At 33.9% G+C, this 23589-nt stretch overlaps 1 protein-coding gene across 7 annotated transcripts in view; it reads right to left on the bottom strand.

Annotated features, from left to right (window-relative positions):
* LOC136035961 (probable phosphorylase b kinase regulatory subunit beta) overlaps positions 1–23589 on the bottom strand; it is a 121892-nt gene that overhangs the window by 43083 nt on the left and 55220 nt on the right. For 5 of the 7 annotated variants that reach the window (XM_065717848.1, XM_065717847.1, XM_065717849.1 and 2 more), the window contains exons 11-16: positions 21309–21326; positions 13685–13789; positions 12103–12228; positions 5931–6118; positions 4829–4944; positions 1300–1459 (exon numbers count right to left, since the gene is read on the bottom strand). In XM_065717848.1, the coding sequence (XP_065573920.1) occupies positions 1300–1459; positions 4829–4944; positions 5931–6118; positions 12103–12228; positions 13685–13789; positions 21309–21326 (713 nt within the window). The remainder of the gene's footprint in view (positions 1–1299; positions 1460–4828; positions 4945–5930; positions 6119–12102; positions 12229–13684; positions 13790–21308; positions 21327–23589) is intronic. The other 2 variants (XM_065717853.1, XM_065717852.1) reach the window with 1 other exon arrangement.

Genomic DNA, 23589 nt, shown 5'->3' on the forward strand with positions numbered 1-23589 from the left:
TGTCACACCGATATTCTTATACAAGTGCACTCGATACTCGTAACTACAGAAACAAGGAATAAAAAGCTTGACCATAAGACCACGCTTCAATTAGCGCAGTCAGTCTATATTTTCTAATAAAAAAAAAATAATAAACAAAGAAATAGAATTCACATAAAAAATAAAACATAAACGGGACTGATTTCCAATAAAAGAAAAACAAACAGTTTCAACTAACTATTGGTATTTTTAAATTAAGCTTTGTATAGCCATTGCATTACGTCAAGGTTATATCCAGGATTTTTGTTTGAGGAATTTTTTTCAGGGACGGGGGGGGGAGGAGTTACGAAAAAACTTCAATACATGAAAAATCGTTTATTTCCATTTTGTTACACACGAGTCAGACAAAAATTTTGAAGGATGGACGGAGGTCAAACTCCTAACCCCCTCTCCTCGAACAAGGCCTTGATTACATCCCTAGGGACCAAAAGTGTAGAGCTTGCAAAACGTAATTTAAAATTTTAATCTACAGCATGGGTTTTCTCGTGTTTAAAACGAAAAGCTACTTTACCTATTTCATCGAACTCTGCGTAAAATACATTTGTAATTTTTGGGTTTTTGACTTTCTTCCATATCAGTTATGTCAACAAGATAAAGCTGTCAAAAACTTTGGTTTTGGAAATATGTTTTCTATAAAAATTGGACAAAGAAACGAAATTCATATGAAAGTTGGAATAAAAACGGGTATAATATGATATATGAATCTTCAACAAAAGAAAAAAAGCACAGATGTTAACAAATTCTTAACAAATTATTTCAACTTTTAAAATTAACTTCATATAATTTTGTTGCGTCCTTTTAGACGAAACCAGAGGTCTATCCCACCTCTTTTATATAATTTATATATTTTAATATAATAGTTTAATATAATAATTTAATTTTAATATAGTAATAACTAATTATATATATATATATATATATATATATATATATATATATATATATATATAATTATGTATAATATCTATATATATATATATATATATATATATATATATATATATATATATATATATATATATATATATATATATATATATATATATATATATATATATATATATATATACATATATATATATATATATTATAATTATATATAATATATATAACTACATATTATATAATTATAATATATAAAATATTATAACGAAACTTACGAACATAATTTACGAAAAAATTATGTAAATTAGATACTTGTAATTTTGTGAGCTTTTCAAACCGACAAAAACTTTCTCATACTAATTAAAAAGTATTTACTTATCGACAAATGATGAAAAGTCTGTATCCTCTTCGGTATATTTCAAAGCAGTCGGGACGTCTGTCAAACTTTGATAGCCAATGTATTCATGTTTAAGCTGAGTGAACGGCTGAACGTTCAATCGTTCAAAATCTTCGTCGCTGACAAAATCCAAATGCTCTATATTATTAAACTGATGTTAATTACTTTTCTACAAGCCAAATAAAAAAATTCCATATTAACTAAATATAACCATAGAATAAACAAAAGATAAAAGAAACAGCAATAAACACCTAGATAATGTGGTTTGCGACGGTCAGCAGCAAGGCGGATGGCAACGCTGCCGTTGAGCTTCAGCGTGGTCAGTTTTAAAGTTTAGACTAGACTCAATTGAAGGCTACTGCATCTACTGGGGATAAACAAACTTTCATTGACAATTTCTTTTTGCACGTGATAATACTGTTTCGAAGAGGGGTGTTAGTTGCATTTAATAAGCACCCGCATAGCTAGTTCAAATTTTAAAATTTCCAGCACAAAACGCTAAACACGCTCCAAATTTTACTATAAAAAGGTGAACCCAGTATTTCCTTTAACAGAATTTTGCACAGGTAAAGATGCCAAAAATTGGCGCTGTCACACCTGAAGTCCATACCTGATATTTTTACACTATGAATAAGGAGGATCAAAAAGTGATTTAACATACATTAAATAAATAATAGAAATGATTTATTATTACATAATCTATTATTATATGTAAATAAGTAATTGAATAATTCATTGTGGCCTCTTGGGGTATGATTTTAACAGTAAAGTTAATTTGTTTTGTTGTAAGGTTTGTGGTGCCGATTAGGATGTGCACTTTGCATTCCTCGTTTTATAATTTATTGAGTCCTATATTATTTTTTAATATATTTCTGCCTCTTGGACAAGTTTTCTTACTACTCGGAGTGACTGTTAAAACGAGAACCTGTAAACTAATATGTGCTCACTCAAAATTTAATCCTCCTGATTTTGACTGACTTCCTGATCCTCCCTTTGAGAACAGCTTAGAAAACAGTTTTCTGCAATTTTATCGGGAGTGTTAAAATGTCGGGTACAACTTTTAGGCGTGGTAAAGACAATATTATTAACCAAATATTTAGTGCTGGAAAATTTTCCAGAATTAATCTTCAAAAAGTACAGTAAAACAAATTTCAAAATTTCAATGAGACAGCAGTCAGCGGTGTGAATCTGTAAACTATGCCAGAATCGACCCAGTGTAAACTGTGACAGAGTTACATGCATCTAAATAGATGCCTTTATATAGCTTCTATCACAAAGCCGAAGCCTACTATTACTGCACATAAACAAAACACACATAGTTTAAACTTTTATCCTAAAATATATGAAGAATAACTTTATTCTGAAGACACTGCACAAGCAGCATCTATAGATGCCTTTATTGAGCTTAGAAAAAAGCATGCTATTACTGCAAATAAGACAAAACAAAAATAGTTTAACTTTATCCTAAAGTGGAGTTGACCCTACACTCCTTGTTTTTAAGATTTTTTCTTTGAGTGACTGCAAAAGCAGCGTCTATAGATGCCTTTATTTAGCTTCTATCACAAAGGATTAAAACCTACTATTACTGCACATAGGAAAAACTTACATAGTTTTAACTATATCCTAAAGTAGAGTCGACCCTACACCCCTTGTTCTTACGATTTTTCCTCTGGAGTGACTGCACAAGCACCGTCTATAGATGCCTTTATTTACCTTCTATCGCAAAGCAAAAGCCTAATATTACTGCAAATTGTCAAAACACACATAGTTTTAACTTTTTACTTAAAATATATCCTAAAGTAGAGTCGACCCTAAACCCCTTGTTTTTTAGGATTTTTCTTCTGGAGTGACTGCACAAGCAGCGTCTATAGATGCCTTTATTTAGCTTCTATCACAAAGGATTAAACTCTACTATTACTGCAAATAGGAAAAACTTACATAGTTTTAACTATATCCTAAAGTAGAGTCGATTGTTTTTACGATTTTTCCTCTGGAGTGACTGCAAAAGCACCGTCTATAGATGCCTTTATTGAGCTTCTATCACAAAGCGAAAACCTGCTATTAGTGCACAGAGACAAAACACGCATAGTTTTAACTTAATCCTAAAGCGGAGTCGACACAACATCCCTTCTTTTTACGATTTTTCCTCTGGAGTGACTGCACAAGCACCGTCTATAGATGCCTTTATTGAGCTTCTATCACAAAGCGAAAACCTGCTATTGCTGCACAGAGACAAAACACACATAGTTTTAACTTTATCCTAAAGCGGAGTCGACCCAACACCACTTCTTTTTACGATTTTTCCTCCGGAGTGACAGCACAAGTAGCATCTATAGATGCCTTTATTTAGCTTCTATCACAAAGGATTAAAACCCTACTATTACTGCAAATAGGAAAAACTTACATAGTTTTAACTATGGCCTAAAGTAGAGTCGACCCTACACCCCTTGTTTTTACGATTTTTCCTCTGGAGTGACTGCACAAGCACCGTCTATAGATGCCTTTATTGAGCTTCCATCACAAAGCGAAAACCTGCTATTGCTGCACAGAGACAAAACACACATAGTTTTAACTTTATCCTAAAGCAGAGTCGACCCAACACCCCTTCTTTTTACGATTTTTCCTCCGGAGTGACAGCACAAGTAGCGTCTATAGATGCCTTTATTTAGCTTCTATCACAAAGGATTAAACTCTACTATTACTGCAAATAGGAAAAACTTATATAGTTTTAACTATATCCTAAAGTAGAGTCGATTGTTTTTACGATTTTTCCTCTGGAGTGACTGCAAAAGCACCGTCTATAGATGCCTTTATTGAGCTTAGAAAAAACCTGCTATTACTGCAAATAAGACAAAACACAAATAGTTTTAACTTTATCCTAAAGTATGTCCTCCAACAATACTTATGTTTATGATTTATCCTCAGGAGTGGCTGCACAAGCACCGTCTTTAGATACCTTTACTTAGCTTCTATTACAAAGCAAAAACTTGTTATTATTGCACATAAGACAAAAATACACATAGTTTTAACTTTATTCTAAAATATGTCCACAAAAAATAACTATGTTTTTGTAGTGACTGCATAAGCATCGTCTTTAGATCCTAAAGTATATCCACTAAAAATAATTATTTTAATTTATCCTCAGGAGTGGCAGCACAATCATCGTCTTTACATATCATTATTTAGCTTCTATCTTAAAGATTAAACCTGCTACTACTGCGTATAAGATAAAAATGCAAACAGTTTTAACACTCCCCTAAATCATGTCCTCCAATATTACTTGTGTTTATGATTATCCTCAGGACTGGCTGCACAAGTGTTATCTCTAGCTACCTTTATTTATCTTCTGTGACAAGGAAATCACAAAGACGAAAATACACATAGTCAAGTTTTCCCCTAAAGAATGCTCTCCGATAATTCTTATACTTACAATTTATCCTATGGAGTGAGATTACTTTCCCAAGTGGTTTTGACCACAGATAAATGCAAATTTAAATTATAGCCTACCTATACAGGAAGACGAGATTAGATTTTGAAGACGACCAGTGCGCACTTTCAGCCCTTCCAGACTTCCATTTCTTAAAAGGGCAAATAAATCAATCATTTCTTTGAATTGCGGGTCTCTGAAAGCATAGAAGTGAGTGTTATAAACTTTCCCGGCATAAAAAGAAACAAAAGGAAATTACAAACATAGAAATTCTTATCTGCACCAAAATCATACAGAATTCCTAGCGTCCTTGAAACAATGCTAAGCTGAACAAATGGTTGGGGATTTGTGTTTATTTTTCCCGGAGATTTGTTGTCTAAAACCTGAAACTAAAGAGATATTTCTGGTAAGATAACTTGGATCAGATAATAAACAAATTACTTTCTCCAGCATAGAACAAGAGAAAAAAAAACATTCAAAAATTATTTTCATCTCTGAAACAAAGACAAGTTCTAGAGATTTAATTAGGTATTAAATTTCCTTTTTCCCGACAATTTTTTTCTAAGGCACCCTAATAAAAGCAACTTGTTACTGGAATTTTTTCTTGGAAGCAAATAGTCTCTCTAACAAATTCTCAAAAGGGCAAAGAAATTCTCAAAAGCAGGATTATTCTAAATGTAATTAATCCAAAACAGAATTCTTAACTTTACGAAATTAATGTCAAGCAAAAGAAATGGTGTGAGATTTCGTTTTTTTTTCTCTCTATATAAAAAGCATGAAAAAAAGATATACATACCTTTTATAAATAGTATTTTACTTTTTTAACACCGTACTCTATTACAATCTAGTTTGATACTGTTTTGTTGGTCAGACCCCTGTCTCTCCTCAGCCCATACCTGTCATTACCAGTTACAATGCAAGAATTGAGTAAAGCTAAAGGAACGGCAATTACCTCATATGCTCCTCCCGGATAAGGATGCAAACAGTAGGCCTTCCCGACAATCGCCAGTAACGACCAACGAACTACAGCTCTGTCTTAATATCGTCAATGAGCAACGACATACCGTGTGACAAATAGTTTGATACTGTTTTGTTGGTCAGACCCCTGCCTCTCCTGAGCCCATACCTGTTATTACCAGTTACAATGCAAGAATTCAGCAAAGCTATAAGAATAACAATTACCTCATATGCTCCTCCCGGATAAGGATGCAAACAGTAGGCCTTCCCGATAATCGCCAGTAACGACCAACGAACTGCAGCTCTGTCTTAATATCGTCAATGAGCAACGACATATCGTGCGACAAATAGAATTCGGATACTTCAAAGATGAGAGGGTAACAAAGTATAGTCTGGCCACAGATTCTGTATACCTGAAAAAAAAGGGGAGTGCATATTCAAATGGAGCCTTCTGACTCTTCAGAAAATGGAAGAATATAAATGGCTTCGCCTGTGCACGGATTCTAAGACAAACAGAAGTTAGAAATCAAAAGGAATTTTTTAAACCTTCAGCAGAGGAAACTGTAATAAAGTATGGTCTGGCCAAACACCCTGCAAACCTGAAAATAGCAGGGTGCATATTCAAAAGGAGTCACGGGCATGTACATTCAAAAATAGTCTTTTACTACCAAATATTACGCTCTGTATAAATTAGTGAAACTAAACAGAAAAGAAAAAGCACTACGAAACTATTATATTTAAGTACTGAGAAAATTACAAGCGTTATAAACCATTTTGGAAAGTATATGCTTAGAGCAATATCAAACGCTATATACAAATATATTCAAAATGTAAGCGAAATAACAAAATATTTTTTTTGCGTAAAATTATTCTGTTGTAAAAGAGTAAATCATCATCTAAATTGGTGTAATGAGGTGCATAAGCATTCACAACCTTAGAAATATAATTAAAACTGTTCAAACGCTGATTTTGCCATTACTTAATTTATTTGTAAGACGATTAGGAGAGACCGCGCCTCCCTCTCCTTTTTTGGAAGGTAAAAGACGATGTAAGACAGGTATTGCTGCATATTAGGACGGAGAGGAAAAATAAAACGAAGTTGTATTTTAGTATGGTTAAATGAGTTTTATTGCAATTGTGTTTTGTTAATTACAAAAGTACGTATATGAAGCAATTTCTTTCAAAATGAGCCATTAAAAAGCTCTATGCCGTTTCAGTGGAGGAAATAAGAAAAAAAGAGGACACAATAGTGTTACCTATACAAAAAAAAAGCGATTTTCCTTGTTGTTCAAGATAGGGGGCCGTAAGTACACTATATTGGTTTTTTGGCTATGTCGATTCCAAGAGTGTATTTTTGTTTCATTCCGACGCCATTTTTAGGGGGTTTCAGGCTATTTTTCAATATTTACTTAAATGAATTTCAAAATAAAATTTTGAAGATTATTTTTCAGAAATAATGAACTTACTATTTACTAAAAAGTTGCAAAATATAATCACAAAGTCAAAATTTGTCAAAATTATTGGGTGCAAGGATTAAAGGTATGACGGATTTATATATAAATTATGACGGGTTTTGAAATATTTAATTAAATAATATGATTAGAACATTTGTGTTTAATATGATGCGGGGAATTTTTTTTTGTATATTTATGCTGATGCTGTAGGCTTGTATTTATTTATTTTTATTTTGTCAGTGCTAATGTATGCAACATTGTCAGTGCTAGTTTTTATTTTCGTAGTGTATGTAACATTGTAACATTGTCAGCGCTAAAGTATGCCACCAGGCATGTGCACTGGTCTGTCATATTTATTTATGTAATTGTTGCAAATAAAAAATTATCTCTCTATCTATCTATCTATCAATGGTCAGACACGTGAGAAGATATGAGAAGTGTTGCAATTGAGTGTATAGATAAAAATCCTTTCATATTTCCCTCGATAAACTTCTGTTGATTTCAACAGATGGGGCCAAAAGTAAGAAACCGGCGTTTCTTACAGATGGGGCCAAAAGTGGACCGGCGTAAGAAACAGGGTTTGTTGCGATTTTGAAAGTAAAAATCAATCAAGAGATACTTGTTTACCTGACATCAAGAAGCGCATCGTGCGCGAAAATACCCAAAAGAAATTTGTAAATTTATGGAACTGGTGATTGCAATTGTCAACCCCATTATAGCTAAAGCTGTTTATCATCACCAATTCGAAGATTTTTTGAAATAAGAGAGGGGGTATGCTGATCTTTTGCTTCATAACAAGGTACATTGTATCAGATTGTATCAGATTAACGACGCTTCTTGACTACTAAGGTCCCTGCGTCGGCCCTGCGGTGCATTACTGCAGCATGATTTGATCTCTGGGTCCCGTATTACCAAGCTAAGGTCAAACCCACTGCGCCACCACAGGACTAACAAGGTATGTTGGTTGTCAAAAGGGGACGTTTCAAAACGTTTTACGCCCATTTCTCCAGAAATCCTTGAGAAGGGCGTTCAATATCCACAACTAACCGACGACTAGAGGATCCAAAACTCTCATGTCATGGTAGAAGCTATGGCTCATCTAAATCAGCTTAATCGTAAACTACAAGGGAAAGGAAACTTAACCTTTTCGATGTTAGAAGAACCAATTATATACGAAAAAAAAATATCAGTTTTTTCTCAGGATACTGAAAGGGAAACATTATTTCACTTGCTAAGCCTACTGAAACATCGCCAAGAAAATAATTTCTTCATTGATAAACACGATTTTAAAACAATAATTTCAAATATAAGGGAAGTATTTTTCAGCAGGTTTCAAGAATTTAAAGACAGCAGAACATCATTAACATTTACAAAAAATCCTCTTAATGCTACAATAACCAAGTTGAAATTTCCTCCTTTTGAAATTGACATTGGTAGCTTAGAAATACAACTGCCGGATTTAAAATACAAGGAAATACGGCACTCGAACAGTTTTGTGTTGAACTGGAAATAGTGGAGACAAAAATATGATCTTAGTTCAAAGCACAATGAGCATTTTCATATGCACATGAGCACATGAGCATTTTCAACGCTTGGTGAACCTGACTCTTGCGATTAGCTGAAATAGCTCACGTTAGCCGTTCTTTCCCTTATCAGCTGTGCATATATATTTTTCAAGTATTTTTCAAGTATAATTTCAAGTAATATTTATAGTATATTTTTTCAAGTAATCTTTTTATTACTTTTATTTTTATAGTAATATTTTTCAAGTATGAACAAACTGAGAAGTTGTCTTAATGATGAGAACATGGAATCATGCCAAAAATAAAAAAGCAACAACATACAAACCTAACTAGCTAAAACTTTACAAAGAAGGGCGAGCACATTTTTCACATTAATACATATTTATTAAATATGAAATTTTGTTTGATTTGATGTACTACTTATTTCGTGCAAAAACAGTTTAATAAACAAGCAGATTTGGCTCCATATTCTCTGAAGATTGTTGTAACATTCATATTTGGCTCTTTTGCTAATAAGTTTGCCGACCACTGGTCTAGGTTAATACTGAATGCTCTTGGTTTTTACACGGCGAAACTGGCTTTATACACTTCTAGGTAAACGAAGTTCATTGAGTATGATAAACAAGCCCCAAAAAAATAATATAACTAAACATCAGCTTTTATCAGCTCTTCAAAATTAACAAAAATAAAATCGCTGTATTTACTGAAAATTTATAATTAAATTTAACTTTATTTATAAATTTATAGTTGAATTTCACGTGGGGGGGGATAAAAAGGAAAATTATAGCTATACTCAAGAAAAAAATACCTTAGTTTTAAGAAAATTGTATAGTTAAATTTCACTTCATTTATAAAATTCCTAGTTAGATTTATGGAACTAACCGCGAATTTTTGTAGTTAAATTTAAGCAAAAAAAAGGGGGGAACGCTGAACAAAAACAAGAAGAGTTAAACATCACGAACTGGCTTTTTTTCTTCTTTTCTTCTTTTTGAACTTTGTTTTTCTAAATCTGACTTAGTAAATCGGTGTAGACACAATAAATTTTGTAGCAACAATAAATTAAAATTACACATTTAACAGGATCGTTCCTCGATTCTAGAAAGGGATTATTAAAATGATTTGAAAATGGTAAAAAAAATACCCATAAATTACTAACATAATGTGAATTTGTACCAAAAGGTAGAATAATATTTTCACTTCCACATTATTTGCTTCTCCAAATTTATCCTCCTGGGTACTGCGATCAACATAGGCAGTTATGAAAAGCGCTCTTCATTTGTCCGAACTGGGAAAAGGGCAATTATCCTTTCCCCCTCAAGACTTCAGAAGATACCTTGGTTTTTTGTATTCTCTTCGAAATATACCCTATTTATTACTTTCACTGGAAAAAATAAAAGAACACCCCCTTTGATTTAAAAAAAAAACATTTTGCGTCTCCTTACTAACACTGGTTGCCTTTGTCGGCACATGCGGAACTAAGGAAAGTTGTAATATTAGCTTACCTTGTTTGTTCCCAGGGCCAACCTAGAAGTTTTTAATCATTTTTATGTTTCTACATTATTTTTACGCCACTGTGGTAACGCTCAGCATCTGCAACGGTGTCAACTACGTTTTTCTCAACAATTTGGAGAACCGAAGAAATTCCTAAGGATTGGACAAAAGCACCGTCGTCAAAATATTCAAAAAAGGCAACACTGAAAAGTGCGAAAACTGGAGAGGTATCACCCTTGTATCAATGCCTAGCAAACTACTGGCGACTATCCTCCTTAACAGAATCCAACCAGCGTTGAACAAACATCTCCGAGAGGAGCAGTACGGATTCGGGCCAAACCGATCGTGCACCGATCTTACATTTACTCTTAAAATGCGGGTAGAAGGAGCGAATGAATGGTGCAATAAGCTTTATTTCGTCTTCATACAATCCGAGAAAGCTTTCGACGAGGTAGATCGCCAAACTCTTTGGAAAGTCATCCGATACTACAGTATTCCTGATAAGCTCGTCCGAATCATTGAAGCTTTCTTCAAAGAAACAGAATATTGCGTGAAGACAAGTGACGGGATCACCCGTTACTTTCGCATCATGACAAAGATGAACCAAGGCAAGGCCACTGTTATTTATCCTTACCATTGATTATATTCTCCGGACTTGCGACGGGCATGGAATCCTGCTGAATAATAAGAAACTCGGAGATATCGATTTTGTTGAAAATATCAGCTTACTAAAGTCCTGCAAACAAAAGCTCCATCAGTACCTTAATCAAGTCAGAGACGCTGTCGAACCTTTTGGCCTTAAAATAAATGCCCATAAAACAAAAAGTATGGCAAACACTGGATCTCCACTCGGTCTAGGATGCAAAAACAAGACAATAGACAAGTCGCATAGTTCAAGTCCTTTGGAAGTACAATCCAAAATTCAGGATCGTGTCAGCGAGAAGTCAAGCTAAGAATCAGTCAGGCTAATGCATCCTTCAGGTAACTGCCTCAAATCTGGGGCAGCTAGAAGTGCTCTTCCGGAGACTTCACAAACAGCAATGTCCTCTCAACGCTTTCTTATGGTTCTTAAACTTGGCACCTAGATCAAAAACTTGAGTAGAAACTCAGCACATTCGAAAACATGTGTTTAAGGCACGTTCTAAACATCCACTGGTCCCAAAAAGTACCGGAACCTACTGTACGACAGAAGATGTCTCACCCACTGATAGCCGAAGTTATCAGATATAGGAAGTGGAAATGCCTCTGCCATGTAATTTGCATGCCCAAAACGTGGCTACCAAATGTCGTCCTTCAGCGGCAGCCAGGTGGTACCAGAAAAAAAGGGCGCTACAAACACACCCTACGACGCAGCTACCGGGCTGACCTCACAAATCGCAATACCTCAATCCAACCCAATTGGGAAGATGCCTGGGCGGCCACAGCGATGAGAGATGACTGGCAATTCTTCTTGGATGCCCTAAGCACCTCTGGAGGCACAGGAGGATCTAAGGTCTGATTTAAGGTTTTTCTTCTTCGTATTTACGTTTCATGTCGAACATCGTTTATAGCCAGTGTGGTCTCAGAACGTATTTAGAGTGGGGATGGGGAACAACAGTGCAATAGGTTTTCTTAGAATTGTTTAATTTGATGTTTAGTATTTTAAGTTCTTAAACCAAAATCCAAAAACTCAAATTTAAATACTACAATCAAATTAAGAACAATACACAAATTAGTTAAGCAAAAACTTTAAACACTCTAATTACTTGAAATAGTTGGCCTCCAGTCTGGGTTGTACCTATAAATTTTATTGGTGGAGCGATAGCTATACACATTGGCCGAGGGGGTTAAACCTATTAAACTAGGTCTGGGTTCTATGACCATTAAGTTATGGACGATTAAATCATTACCATCCTACGCATTACATATACTTGTATAGAATTGGCTTACCTTGCTTGTCCCTAGGGCTCCAATAGGTCGTCCAGGTCTTCCTGTCAGATTGAAACTTTCTGAAACACCCAGATTTTGATAGACCTTAACTAATTCACCAGGTGGCCAAATTTGAACGGGCTCCACCTGTAAAGACCGACGGATAAGGAAGAAGACAAGGTAAATAAATCCCATGCATTTTACGCACAAAACCAATAACACTAAAGATTTAAAACAGAAAGATTATATTTATTTTAACTGAAATTTTGCCGGTTGGAGAAATGAATCATCAGGGGAGAGCCGAATACTCGCTTACATGAGAAATTTTTTCATTAGACAATCTAAAATCCAACAGTCAAAGTGAAATTGGTTAAATATTTAAATATGAACACAGCTACAGGTACTCCTACTCCAGGCTTCTTATTATACAAAAAAAAACCTGAGATTACAAATAAAAAGAAATTAGTAAAATTTATTTCTGAGGGATTTCTTTTTTACTTTTCCAGATGCGTCTTATTCTAAGCACTGAAACTATACAGTGGAATCACATATGCGTATTCCCACTAACCCCCCCCCCCCTCCTGTTTTCCAGCAAATTACAAAACACCCGCGCCATCCCCAATACCGCTTATCCACAAACATGGTATATTGAAACATACGTAAGTTCAACTTCTCACAAAATTGGAAAAAACCATATAAATGAAAAGAAGAAACGCTACAACTAACATAATTTTGTAACTTATGCAAAATCGAAGTTCAAAGCCGAAAATAATTTACACATTGAAAAAAGAAAATTTTGATGCAATAAATTAAAGAAAAATAGTTTGCATTTGATAATTTGAAGCGTTTTCAAAGGTTTAAACATCTCCAGTTTGTACTTAGAAATTTCGTAAGATCTGTGCTGGGTAGCATCACTTCTTTTTCCCGACATTAAAGGTAGACTTAGTAAAGTAGTCTATAGTCATTGAATTATAGCCCTTATTTATATCTTTCTCTTTTAAGTTCGACAATAATAAGTAAATGTCAAATTGAGAGGGTCAGATTCAGTGTTGCTGAACTTCATCTAAATCACAATATTAGCAAGTCCATCAAGGATCCCAAAATAACCAGAAATATAAAAACGACATTTTAATTCGACATTGATAATAATGACACAAACAATTTCATATCGTCTGCCCGCAATTTTATTTTTTTATTTAATAAGGACAGGATGGAATTCACAATTTTCGTTTGGGGTGGAGGGGATAAAATAATTTCTGTTTGGAAGAATTTACCAAAAGATTGTTTGTTCAGGGTCAGGGGGTTGAGATTCTTTGTAGGTGCATTTTTCAGAGCGATTTACGAGTCGAAAACTTTTTTTTTAGCTTTTTATGAGAAATAATCTCTGTACGTGCATCTTTAACGAACAATTTACGAGTGAGGAGAGAGTAAGAACCAAGTAACACCCTCTCCCTTCCCCAGCATATGCCCCTGAATGAGAACCAAGAACCAGGCATAAGAAAAACACGACATTGGAATAATATTCTAGATATAATACAAGCCTACAGGTAGCAATTGGAATAATATTCTAGATATAATACAAGCCTACAGGTAGCAAGCATACCTCATGTGGAGTTTGAGTTTGAATCCCATAAGTTGCCATCATGGCTTGCAACCTCATTGACTCAGCTATTAAAACCACTTGGACAACAAGATCACTTGCAGTACCCTAAAATAAGACACTTACAAAACTAAACTTCAAAAATAATGTTAAATTAAATCAATTATAATTAAAATAAACCGGAATAAAATTTCCTTAGAAAATATAAATTACGAAAAAATTCAAAAAATCAACAATATTTAAATTAAAAGGGGATAATGTAAATTGCACAATTTTGCACGAGGTGCAGAGCTTAATCAAAATGTTTTTTTTTTTTTTTCAGAACATAGACTATGAATAGGTGATAATGTAAAGTATTCAATCATAACCTACTTCATTTGCGATTAATTTGTAAAAAAAAAAATATACCTTACAAGGTTACATGCTTTTAAAATTCCAAAAAATAACTGATTTGAATTTATGCTTTTATAGAATAGAACTGACAGTTAAAATTTTGGAATAGGCTCTGAAAATTCACTTGAACTTACAAATAAAGAGAAAATAAGAAACTTTCCTGAAAATAAAGCGAAAAAATCTAAAATGAAAAAGCTGATTTGCCCATCACTTGCAGTCAACGGGATTAATATAAATAAAATGAAAATATAGACTTATACAACAATGGAAAAATTCCATAAAGTAAATAAAATCATTAAGTTCGAATACAACTGGAAAGGCAGTGTGATGCAAGACATTATTTATAGGATTAATGTATATGAGAAAATGAGACGTCAGTCCAATCATGAAAAAGACCCTTAAATTGTAGAACCGTTTTAACATTCTGAAGATTCCTATAATTGTAATTCCGCTTCCTAGACGGCATCACCAAAAGAAGAGGACGCCCCACGAATCACAAATATCATTTACCTCGATCCAACCTGAATATAAGGATCCTTGGGTGCCGCAGCGTGTTCCGTGGCCTCATGGTTTATGCTTGGACTATTTTAAAGGATAAGTGACTTTGCAAAAAAAATAAGTGTTTTGAGATAGCCAATATATCGGAGGGAAGAAAATAAATCCTAGTTCCGAAATTTTTATACAAAATAGTTAAGTTATTTCCCTTACACAAAAATGATCATTTACAGAAATTATTTGCGACTTAATAAGAAGAATTTCGGTATTACAGTAAATTATTCAGAATTCAAACCCTGACTGTTAAATTTCAGTTCCTTCCATGGCAACACTTCCGTAGCTTGTTTTAATCGTTCAAAGGCCCAGTGAGTCTAAGATGAATTCAAATTTGTCTCATAGAATATTCCAAGCTAGTTCACAAATCAAATTTGACATAACAGTTACGATAATTCAAAAGCTTTCAATTCATCAATTTTTCAAAGTTTCTATTTATTCTATTTATCTTTTATATTTTTTAATATTTTTATAAATATATTTTTTTTCATCTATTAATATCTTATTTTATTTCTTCAATTGGCACTTTACATTTACATTTATATCTATACTCTAATTCTTTACATTCTTTCTACTTCGAAGGTCCTACTCCCTTTAATTACAAAATTTCGATGATTGCCTAATCCGTTTTCTTGAGCTCTAAAGTAGAGCATGGCCAGGGCGGTAGCTGGTAATTTAACTCTCTTGATTCCAGGTAAATGTTGTTCAAGGGCAATAAAGTGCATGAATTGGACTTTGATTAAAATATGATATAGCAGCTGATGTTCTTCCAATTCAATCTGGTCCTCAAGATAATCAAAAGCTTTTACTTTCAAAAAATTTCTTTTGACACTACCAAAAGTTGGGAGATAGAGCTTTTGACATCAAAATTCTGTTTTCGGTATCTTGGATGTCAAGAATAGTGTTTCTTGTAAAAGTAGCTGACCCTTAGTCACAATACTTGTAAAAACACAAATTACAATCTTTTGTGTACGGCTCGACCGAAAGTAAGCGAGTGCGGCACAATTGAAAGTAAGCTATAAGAAAACTTAGTTATGTTCGGTCTTATAAACCATTAAAATATCAAGGAAATCAATATTTAAAGTATTTCTTGCCCCAAGGACGGATTATAGATCTATCCATACCTGAACAGGCGATTTATAAGGATTTTTTTTTGGTTGCTTCAAAATTACGAAGTTTTTAGGGTTGAACCACATTCTAGTCAGTGTTGTCAAATTAAACCGTGAAAATAAATAAGCAATACTAACCAGTTTTAATCTGACAGCGCATTTCGTCCATTAAAATCAAAGATTAACATTGTATCGATTCCCAAAAACAACCACACCTTTAAAGGAAAGCTACATCATCTTAAGCAGCTTGGCCTCTTATGTTTTTAGCGTATTTTTCGCTGACTTTTCAGCCGTGTCTCTTTTTTCAATTTGGCCCCCACTACTCCCAAAAACTGCACAGCTGCATATGACGCAGGGCTTTTTCATTAACCAATTTCAACAGTCAGATTTCGTTTTCATTGTTCTTGCTACTTTAAGAAATATGAGAGCTGAGCGCATAGACATCATTTCACAGCCTTAAGTTACACCCCCTAAGAAACACCCCCTACAACGTTATAACAATTAAATACCGTAATAATGCACCAACAATTAAACACCCCCTAAGAAATATGAGAACTGAGCGCATGGACATCACTTCGCAACATTAAATTAAACCCCCTGAGAAATACCCCCTACAACATTATAACAATTAAACACCGTAATAACGCACTAACAATTAAACACCCCCTAAAAAATATGAGACATGAGCGCATGGACGTTATTTCACAACATTTTCTTTCCTGAGACACATGTGTATTTTTAACAAAATATTTATAGTAACTGCAGTTTCTTCTATCCTATCTGGTCCTCAAGGTATTTAACTTTTTTTCGAGAATGTGTCATATCTTCTTTTTTCATTCCAAGCATAACGGGTAAATAGAGCTTTGACAACAAAATTATGTTGGCAATTCCTTCAATATCAACAAAAGTAACTGTAACTATGATTTTTAATTGGCTAAAAAAAAATGGCCAGTAAAATTTTCCAAACTCTTTAAACCCATAAACCCTCCTTTGCTTGAAAAAGCAATTCGAACTACTCATTTAATTTACGGGAAAATACACAAATTTCTTTGAAAATCGCAAGTATGATGCGGAAAAGACGCATGTACCCTTACCTTATCTTACAGAAGATGAGAATATTTAAAAAAAACTGTGTTTCTATTTAAACGCTATATTATTCTATTCAAAATATTTTTCCAAAGTTCAATAGTAACTTTAGTTTGTTCTATCCTATCTGGTCCTCAGGCTATTTAGCTTTTTTTTGTCTGGTCCTCGCTTTTTTTGTCTATCCTATCTTTTTTTGTCTTCCAAGCATAATAGGTATATAGAGCTTTGACATCAAAATTATGTTTGCAATTCCCTGAATACCGTGTCAATAGAATGTTTCTTGTAAAAGTGACTGGTTTTTAACAACGAGAAACCTCAAAAACATTTTCCTTGTTTTCCCCATCGTCTGTTTTAATCGGTGTCTCTTTTATTCTTTGGTTCATTTATTTTTCGCCCTTTTTCATCTTCTTTTTTCCCCTCTTCTTTAAAATTTAGTTCCCATAACGCAATTTCTTCTGAGACACCACTATCAAAATGGATTAAGTGAGTGCTAGAATTGAAAGAAACTAAAGAAGCTGAAACGCTTTTGTCTAGGGAAGAACTATACTAAAACTAAACACAGGGGTTGGAGCAGCAACAAGACAGGTATAAAAAACGTACATTTCAAAATTGCAAGCAAATCGGTAAACAATTGAACATAAAGTCTTGGATGAATAACGCATTCTTTTGCATCCCTAACATAACTAAACTATATAAATAATAAAGTAATCGATGATAATTCGATATCAAAGGTTACAACAAGAAATAAAGTACTAAAGCTAAAGTCAGGGAATAGAGAAAGAACGAGGTACCTATCGAAAACACACACATTTTGACATCGCAAACAAATGGGTAAACAACTGAAGGTGAAATTTAGGCCGTAAAGCCCATTCTTCTTATTTATGCTACTAGTAACATTGCCCTAGAAACATTTATACCCCTAGCAATATCCCAACATTCTCCTAGGACCTAAAGCCTATTCTTCCGATTTATGTCCCCCTAGCAACATTTACACCCCTATCAAAATTCCAACATTCCCTTGGAAGTAAAGCCTATTCTTCCGATTTATGCCCCTAGCAACATTCCAACATTCCCATAGGACGTAAAGCCTATTTTTCTAATTTATACCCCTAGCAACATTCCCCCAGCAACATTTATGCCCTTAGCAAAATCCCAACATTCACCTGAAAGTAAAGTATATTCTCCAAATTTATGCCCCTAGCAACATTTATACCCCTAGCAACATTCCAACTTTCCCCTTGGACGTAAAGCCTATTTTTGTGATCTATGCCACAAGCAACATTCCCTAGCAACATCCCAATATTCCACTAGGACGTAAAGCCTACTCTTCTGATTTATGCCCCTAGCAACATTCCCTAGCAACACTTATACCCATAGCAACATTCCAACGTTCCCCAAAAGCCTATTCTTCTGATCTGTGCCCCTAGCAACATTCCCCCAGCAACATTTATGCCCCTAAAAACAATCAAAAATTACCCTAGAACGTAAAGCCCATTTTTCTTATTTATGCCCGTAGAAACATTAATTTTTATACATGTTTTTGTATTTGCCATCAAAAGAGACATGCTCCTCATCGGATTTAACACGAAGTAAACTTTGATACCCCAAGAGCCATATCATAATGGTTAGCAATCCCTCCATCCCCGAGCCAATATTCCTAAAATATAGTTTGTGTAATTTTCATAATTTACTATGGCTATATTTTCTGTTGTAGGCCTATTTCTAATCCATACCTGAAACACTAAGTTATAAGCTATAAATAAGAAACGTTGTTAACTTCTGACCTTCCTTCATTAGGAAGAAAACATACAGATATGGAAGAAAATAGGATAAAACCTCCACTGAGCGCCGAGGAGGCGAATTCTCCCCTTTTTTGCGGATACGACAGTGGACCAAATGTGAACTTTATAGAAAATCTCTTGTCCAATTTTTTTAGAAAGAAGCGAGCTTTAATATACCTTAAAAACATATATATATATATATATATATATATATATATATATATATATATATATATATATATATATATATATATATATATATATATATATATATATATATATATATATATATATATATATATATTTCCAATTAAATGAGCTGTTTTCGAAGTTTCTACGACAACAAATGTCTATCTCAAAACCTCTATCAGATGTATTACGGGAGAATACGAGGTATTGTGGGGGTATCCACCCTCCTACCACTCTTGAGTCTTAAAAAGGGTACTAAAACTTCTGAGTTTAGACGATCTCCCTTTCTATATACCCTATATGCCCCCAGGGCAAAATTTACAACCCTTGCCCTGGGGGCTATAGGGGTTTGTCATCCTCAAAGACATAATTTCCGGACCTTTCAACTACCTTGAACCAAATAGCTATCTCGAAATTTTGATTGGTTTTGTTTGAGGAAATTGTGGTCGTGGGAGGGAGGTTAGTTGCCCTCAAATCACTTTCGACCATTAAGAAAGGCACTGGCCCTTTCTATTTCCATTCGAATGAGCCCTTTTTAAAGTTTCTACGACAACAAACGGCCATCTCAAAATTAAAATCAGATGCATTTCGATAAAAAGCGAGGTGTGTGGGGGGGGGAGGTATTCAACCTCCGATCACTTTGAATCTTAAAAACAGCATTATAACTTCTGATTATTAATCAAATGTGCCCCTCCAAAGGTTATACGATCACTCTTTTTATACATACCTCATATGCCCCCAGGGCACAACTTACAACCCTTGCCCTGAGGGCTGTGGGGGATTGTCATCCTTAGAGACATAATTTCGAGACCACTCGACTACGTTGAACAAAATGGCTATCTCAAAATTTGATTGGATGTGTTTGAGGAAATAGTGGGTGTCGGAGGGGGGTCAGTTGCCTTCAAATCACTTTTGACTATTAAAAAGAGCACTAGCCCTTTCAATTTCCAGTCAAATGAGTTCCTCTCAAATTTTCTACGCCAAAAAACAGCCATATCAAAATTTCTATTAGATCCATTTCAGGAAAATACGAAGTGTAGGGGGGGGGGTATCCACCCTCTGATCACTCTGAATCTTAAAAGGGGCACTAGAACATTTGGTTCCCAATCAAATGAGCCCATTCGTCATTCTCAGAGACATAATTTCTGGACTTTTCAATTACATTGAACAAAATCGCTATCTCAAAATTTGATTGGATGAGTTTGGGGAAATGGTGGGCGTGGGAGGGGGCTTAGTTGCCCTTAAAACACTTTTGACCATTCAAAAGGGCAGTAGCACTTTCCATTTTCAATCGAATGAGCTCTTTTTGAAGTTTCTATGACAACAAATGGCCATCTCAAAATTTCTATCAGATGCATTTCGGGAAAATACGGGGTGTGTGAGGGGGTATCCACCTTTTGATCACAATGAATCTCAAAAAGTGCATTAAAACTTCTGATTAGCAATCTAATGAGCCTCCTCCGAAGTTTATACGATTACTCTTTCTATATAAACCTTATATGCCCCCAGGGCATAACTTACAACCCTTGCCCTGAAGGCTGTGGGGGGATTGTCATCCTCAAAGACATAATTTGCGGATCTTTCAATTACGTTGAACAAAATGGCTATCTCTATACTTTGACTGAATGTGTTTGGGAAATGGTGGGCGTGGGAAAGGGATTAGTTGCCCTCCAATCACTTTCGACTATTAAATAGGGCACTAGCCCTTTCAGTTTCTAATCGAATGGAACCTTTTGAATTTTTTACGAAAACTTCTTCGATACAAAGTGCCCTGGTCTAAACAAAAAAAATAAATAAAAAATAAATAAATAATACATTGTGCCCACATAGCTCTTTACTTAGGCAGCGCTATTGCACTGCCTATGATTTAACTTACGAGAAATAATTTGTTCTATAAAATAATAAGTTTTAAATAGTACTACATCGAATCAAAAATAATTAATTGTAAGTCAATTTCAGAAAAGGTTATCTTTCGTCAGAAATGATAAATGAAATAAATAGATAAATAATACATTGTGCCCACATCGCTCTTTACTTAGGCAGCGCTATTGCACTGCCTATGATTTAACTTACGAGAAATAATTTGTTCTATAAAATGATAATTTGCACCATATAGTAATAAGTTTTTAAATAATACTAAATCGAAGCAAAAATAATTAATTGAGTCACCTTCAGAAAAGTTTATCTGTCGTTAGAAATGTTGGTCAGCTAAGACCAGGGTTGCCACCCAGAAAAAATCACTATATTTTAGTGATTTCTTGGTTCATTTAGGAATTTTCTTCAATAATCTAGCAATTTATGTGCTGATTGAGTGATCTTTTGTTTAGGCAACATAAATCACAAGAAATAGTGACAAATCACTAGAGGTGGCAGCACTGCCTTGGAGATATCCATGAATAATGAAATACCTTTTTATTTCCCAGAAGATTATTTAGCTTTAAGGTTAAATTAGTCCCTTAAGCAATCACACGCCAGAACATGCACCATGCCAATAGCAAGAGAATACCTAATTATACTTACGGCAGAAGCATATTTTGACTGAATCCGGTAGAGGCAGAAAAAATAGAAAAATACGAATTAAAGTGTGTAAAACATATCTAAGATTCTACAACTATAAAGTATACCCTGCGTTCAACAGACCGTGTTGCAATTAATAGTTAATATTAATCAATTAATGTAATAACAATTAATAGTAATAGTAATCATTCACAAATATAACGTCTTAAAACCCTGGAAGAAGGGCTAGTCTGTCTTAAGCCTTAGGCTTAAGCAGACACAAATAGAGAAACTACCAGGGACACAACGTGACTCTACCAATTATATTGAAAAACCCTGTTCAAGAAGTCTAAAGGTCTACTTTTAAGATTTTTCAAAATAAGGTCCCAAGCCTATATTTCGTCTTAACCTCTAATTGCTTTGTTGTGCAATACTTATAGATCATAAATAGTCAAAAATCAGTTGTTTTTTTTTGCAATTTTATATATTTAGGCATGACAATGATGACTTTCATTTTATCCCAGAGGAATTGCAGACAAAATTATATAAATGAGAAGTAGTATAGTGTGAAGAAAGTATCGATAAAATGGCAAATTATACACTAAAAGATATCAAAGAAGTTCCAGAACGTATTCTTACATGTTCTCAGTTATTTTTTATTCCTGAATCATTCGTATGTAACGTATGAGTTTAGTTTAGTATTTGTATGTGTGACTATAAATATCTATTACTTTAGTTTATTGTGCGTATGATATTACGATTTTATGCGTACCCATGTATGATTTTAGTTTAGTATAACCTTAGTCTTAGCAATTTATTCGCGTTTTTTTTTTCAAAAAAAAACGCGTCAATTTGTTGTTGTTTTTTTTTAATTTGCGGAAGTGACTTTCAAGAAAAGGCCCAATACTCAACTCAAAACTCAATCTAAGGGCCCTAAGCATTCAAAATAAAAGAAAGATATCCGAAATCTAACTACATGTACTTGAGAATAGACTCGAGAAACTACAGATTTACAAATTACTTATATAATTAGCTTATTACTTATGGAAGCAGGCATTAAGAGTATACATGGATGTCAGTACGGCAGGATTCTGAGAATTCTATAAATAAAAATCTGAGGCTTTTAGAAGATAGCTTACAGGCTCCAAACATAAGAAATCCTCTATTTCTTATAGAAGAAATAGAGAAATCCCTCGCAAGTTTCTAAGTTTTATTTAATTAATCTAATTCAATGCTATAATCTAAAAATGTTCTTTTTATCACTCAAGTTCTTTTTTTTATTTAATTAATTAAATAGTCTAAATTATTTGCACTTTTTCGTCTTCAATGTTACACTTAAACTATATGTATAGTTAACGGTAAAACAAAATATTTAATCTCTCAAACGTTTTTAAATTCAGGAAAAAGGAAAACTTCTCCCCTTTTCCTTGATTTCTTATAGGAGAAATAGAGAAATCTCTCTTAAGTTTCCAAGTTTTATTTACTTAATTTAATTCAATTTTATAATTTAGAAGTGTTTCTAAACTGACCAGATTTTCTAAATTGACCAGACCAGATGTCCAGACACCTGGGGTCTGGATTCAACCGCGTTCACAGCGTTCACAGCATTCAACCGCGTTCACAACAGCGTTGAAAGCGGTGTTTATATTACAATGGCTAACACATTTGAAAATCTGTCTTTCTGAAGACATAATTTCCATCATTCCTCAAAAAAGCACGAGCACTACTTCTGCAAATCTAACTTCCAGCCAAAATTTCTAAGGTACCTTCTCAGGTACCGCAGCGTAAATGTCTATTTGAGCCACACCCGTGCCTCTACCAACCCGGAATGAGGCTTTCAGAAGATAGCGTACAGGCTCCAAACATAAGAAATCCTTGATTTCATTTGAAAACAACTTCAAAATATTTTATTACTATGTATAATTTCTATTTGAAAATCAATTTCTTAATTATATTCGTGGAGAAGGCTACTCCTGCTTGAAACATTTTTGAAACACTTGCTTGAAACACTTTTTCACTCTGGTAAAATTACCAAACTACTATTTTGTTTTTATTTAAAAAATAAATTTTCAAATTAAAAATAACTTCAAAAATTTTTTGTTATTTACGATTTCTATTTAAAAATCGATTTCTTGATTAAATTTGTGGAGAAAATTGCTGAGGTGGAGAGCTTGAACTATTTTTTTTTTTTTTACCCCGGTCAAATTGCTAAAGTACGAATATATGATGATATTTTTAGTGGATATAATTATATACTGTTTTGGTTCATTTTCTACTATCTTGGATGACTCCTCGTTTTCAACAG

The sequence above is a fragment of the Artemia franciscana genome, chromosome 15 (genome assembly GCF_032884065.1).
Source record: "Artemia franciscana chromosome 15, ASM3288406v1, whole genome shotgun sequence".
In the NCBI taxonomy this organism is placed as follows: Eukaryota; Metazoa; Arthropoda; class Branchiopoda; order Anostraca; family Artemiidae; genus Artemia; species Artemia franciscana.